General features: G+C 37.8%; 1 protein-coding gene across 4 annotated transcripts in view; it reads left to right on the forward strand.

Annotated features, from left to right (window-relative positions):
- LOC122806697 overlaps positions 1-3,999 on the forward strand; it is a 210,472-nt gene extending 206,473 nt beyond the window's left edge. For all 4 annotated transcript variants that reach the window (XM_044077334.1, XM_044077331.1, XM_044077333.1 and 1 more), the window contains exon 8: positions 1,637-3,999. In XM_044077334.1, the coding sequence (XP_043933269.1) occupies positions 1,637-1,761 (125 nt within the window). In that variant the 3' untranslated portion in view covers positions 1,762-3,999. The remainder of the gene's footprint in view (positions 1-1,636) is intronic.
- Positions 4,000-4,525: the final 526 nt, after the last annotated feature.

Consider the following 4,525-nt stretch of genomic DNA (forward strand, 5'->3'; position numbering starts at 1 on the left):
TGGTTGATGAGAGAGTGAGAGACATTGTTGGGCCAGTTCCTAATTTTACTTATAGTAATATGAGAACATTGAAACAACAGCTTTGCTATCATAATTTTATAAAATTATCCTGTGTGCTTCTTAGTGGGTAATCAACATCCCTAGTTATCAGTAGTTTTTTCAGATGTATGCAGTAACCAGTCTGAAAAATGTTGTAAATCAAAGTAGCATGGAGAAAAATAGTTTTGTCATTTATAAAAAGCAATATAATTTGTTTTAAAGGCTGACAGGTTTTGTATTCCTATCTGAAAGTTTATATACTTTATGGGTTAGGTGACATTGCTCATGGGGAGGTTTGTGTATTGGGCTTCCTTGAGAAGATATCTTTTAATCACAGTGTCTGAATCTGGAATATGAGGAAAAGTTTAATTGAATAAGGAGAGACCGCCAAAGCAATGGAACCGTGGATGACAATTTGTGTTCAGTACAACACAGTTAATTGTTGGTGTTGGGAGTGTTGGATGATTGTGCGCCTTAGGTTGTAGGAGGGGTGCTTAGTGCAGGTTTGGCTGCAAGAAAAAGGGGAATGTTTCTAGATGTAGCCATTTATAAATCTGAGTTTTTAGTAACAGGCCTGCTCTCTGTTTTATGGGAAGCCATTAGTTTTGGTAAGGGTGAGTCAGTAGTGTTCTGGGAGAAGAGAGTGAAGAAAGAAGCAAAAGTTATATTACTGATGGTTTGCAGGGAGGTGGCATTTTTCTGAGAGGCAGAAACAATAACTGGGAGCCTGTTTTCTAGTTGGGAAAAAACTCATTTGTCTAAGGCCATACTAGTGGAGGAGTTAGAGTAGGAGAGGAGGGGCAGGGTTATCAAGCAGGTAGTTGTTTTTATATTGGAGTTTATTTAAGTCTGCAATCTGTAGAGAGAGCTTTTTGTTTTACATATAATGTGTGTGTGTGTGTGTGTGTGTGTGTGTGTGTGTGTGTGTGTGTGTGTGTGTGTGTGTGTGTGTGTGTGTGTGTATAAGTAGCAGGGTTTGAGGGGCAGATATGCCATGGTTGTATAGAGGTAAAGTCTCTTACAAAAAAAAAAAAAAAAAAATTAGCAGCGTATTTCAGAATTTCTTATTTTTGTTTGATACTTTGTTTATTTTTGAAGTATCAGAATTTACAGAATCAGGCCTTAACATTCTGAGAGACATTTGTAATGATTTTTCTGATCAGCAAATTCAGTGATTATAGTCTTTGTAAAATACATTGCATGTCATGTAAGTGTCTACCTGCATGGAAATTTATTTTCACTATTAAATTACAGAATTAAATTATCTATGAATGTGCAGTCCACTATCATTATATTGACTATGTTCTAAAAGGAAAAATAATTTAATGAACATTAATAATTGGACTGTTTCATTTTTTTTATTTGTTTTATTCTCTGTGTTTTTGTACTTTCCTGTTTTTTTTTTTCCTGTTTTGGATCATTCTCATGCCTTTAAATCTTTTTCTTTGTTGTCTTGCTGTCTCTTTACTACTGTCCTGTGCATTTATCATACTTTTTGATTTCAAAATTGCCATTTTACTTTGCCTTTCTTTGCTCTGTCTCATCATTTTTTGGTCTTCCCCAATCACTTCCACATATTCTCCTTTTTTGTTTTTAGCTTTGGAGGATCTTTCAGCCATCACTAAGTTCCATTTTCAGACTCTGCGAGATATATGGTTGCACAAGGCACAGCAAAACACAGAAATCAGTGATGAGGAGAAGCCAGATGAACTATCGTTATAACAAGGATGGTAAACTATGCAGTCCTCGTATTCTGGGTTCCTTTATCCTTTGCGTCATCTGAGTGAGAACAAACTGACACCCCCTTCTTTTAACCACTGTTTGCATTTGTATGCTGCCTTTGTGAACACAGAACATGTTATTGCTGTTTCCATCAATATCTATTAAAATAAGTTGAAAGATATCTTCCTTCCTTTTCCAAGTATGGTCTGCATGAAATGTTTTGGAGTTGTGCTGAGGTAGGATGTAGGGGTGATAAATTCACTGTGCACAGATCTGGTGCACTCTGAGTACAATGGCTGTGAGGTTGTTCAGTGTATCACTTAGGAGGCCTGGGCTTCAGCAGGCAGTGACCTTATTTTACTGCTGCACTGGCTCAAGAGCAAGATGGCATCATGTTTGTCCTGCAAAATGCTTTGTCTTTGAAGTATAAACTATTTACACAGTTTTAATAGCATCCATTGTACAGTGCTGTAGATGGAATCATGAGCCTGCTCCATTTAGAAGAATCAGCTGCTCTGAAACATGCCTATCTGCACTACATTTCCTGCCCTTGGATATTGTCCACACCTGAAGAGACAGTTTTATTACTAAGTATTATGCTGCAAGACATTTTAGTACTTAGTCTCCACACTTTGCATACACTGATCTTGTGTTAGGGTAGAGGTGGAAGACATAGCATTGATTAAGTATATTCTTATGCCTGTGGTGGTGGGCTCCTACCCATATCACTCCCACTGTTGGATTGCTGTTCATGTCATTCGCAGTCATATGACAATAATTATGCCAGTCTGAGCCTTACAGGATCCTGACTGTGCAAGGCTGTGTCTTACAGAAGTTAGTCATGGGCCCTGACTGTGCCAGACTGAGTCTTATAGAATTTAGTCATGTGACCCTGACTGGCGGTCAGAGGCTTACAGAACTCAGTCACGGGGCCCTGACTGGGCTATTCTGAGAACTTATTCATGTGACCTGACTGCTGGTCTGAGTCTTATAGAACTCACTCATGGAGCCTTGACTGTGCCAGTCTGAGTCTTATAGAACTCAGTCCTGGGACTCTGGCTATGCCATAACCAAGTTATGTTTAAGGATGTCTTTATTGTATTTTAAATAGCATTTCCTATAATAAATGTTTGACTTTGTACTTTATTTCTTTTCAAAACTGTGTATTGTAATATTTTTAAATGTTTTAGGTATTGGGATACATGTGCATTCATATATTGTTAAAATTGTATAAATCTTTCTTGATGTGATTGTATCACTCAGGCTGTGCCTGCAATTAGTGCAGTGAGATCAATGCACTACCCATGTAAACATACATACATGAATAAACAGACAGCAAACAAACAAATAAATAAATAGATGCACCACTGGATTTGATTTAGAAGATGAAGGGTAACTTCGTGATAACTCATAAAGTTGGGCTCAGGGTGTGTGCATCTCCTCATGAGAGACATCATAGCTACATTGCTTCTCACCAGAAGTTCTGTGGTCCACAGAGATTCATATGACCGGGAAGAAGAGCTTCTTTAATCATGATATATGGTGTGAGGATTCACATGCACTGACAAGTTAGGGTGGTGAGAAGTTATGTTAGCATACTGAAGACTTTCTTCATTAAGCCTGTGAAGCCATCAATAATCAATAATGTATTATTTTTTCTTTTTCTGTCATGTTTATCTGCAGTGTATGTTCCCCTAGGAAACACTTTTGTTTGTACAGATGTGAAAGGACAGAGAGAAGTGTTAGCTCCTAAGCACTGGAATGTAATGGCTATTGGAACCTCTTTTTTTTTTGGCTATGAGGACTTTTTAAGATCTAACTGGGAAGCAAGTCAAGATGAAACAGATATAGAAGTGTTGTGACAAACTTTGTTAATAGTGGTGTCGGGTATGGAGGCTAATGGGTTTATGACCTGTCTCTGAAGCAACAACTAACTCACAAGACGCTAAAAGTGTTAAAGGACTTTTACTACATACTTGTGAGAAAAAGCAAGAAGAGATATGTAGACTTGCCTGTAGAATTATTCTGTCTGTAAAAACTAGCCATCTCAGAGACAGTATTACCTGTAGCATCTGGCTAGGGAACCTAGATATTTGGAGTTGCACATTTTGTGTATGCATCCTGTCTATGTCTATTGTATTTTCTTTGAAATTTTCTTTGTGTGTCAGCCTACATATATTTTCTCTGTATTTGCTTATTTTCTTTATGACTTAAATGAAATCCATTTATTTACTCTTTCCTCTTGTGACTAGTATTTATTACAAGCACACTGCTGCACTGTTGCTTACCTCAGAAAAGGGTAACTGTTATTTACACTGAAGAATAACAAACTATAGAGAGCATGCCTTTAAAAACAGTTTTTGCTGACTACCAGTGAAAGATATATTAATTGACAAGGTAAGAACAGACAGGTAGCTGGAAGGCCCTGACTTCTTTCAGTGTGGTGGCAGTACTACTAGAACCAAGGAGAAAGCTGTGGGGAATTGGACAATTCTGTCAGCCTTTCCTAGAAATTATGTGTGTGTGTGTGTGTGTGTGTGTGTGTGTGTGTGTGTGTGTGTGTGTGTGTGTGTGTGTGTGTGTGTGTGTGTGTGCATATGTAAATAATACTGTGTGTATAATGCAATTATTGTGGATAGAGGGGGGCACTGTTCACAGAGAGAGAGAGAGAATGGTGTACCTATGTAAGTTGGCAATGTGAGTCTAATTTAAATGTGGAGGTTCGAGACACATACTCATGATAGCAGTGTATATTCTCTCTATG

Source organism: Protopterus annectens, chromosome 7.part0, assembly GCF_019279795.1.
Source record: "Protopterus annectens isolate FY-2018-M chromosome 7.part0, PAN1.0, whole genome shotgun sequence".
Classification (NCBI taxonomy): domain Eukaryota; kingdom Metazoa; phylum Chordata; order Ceratodontiformes; family Protopteridae; genus Protopterus; species Protopterus annectens.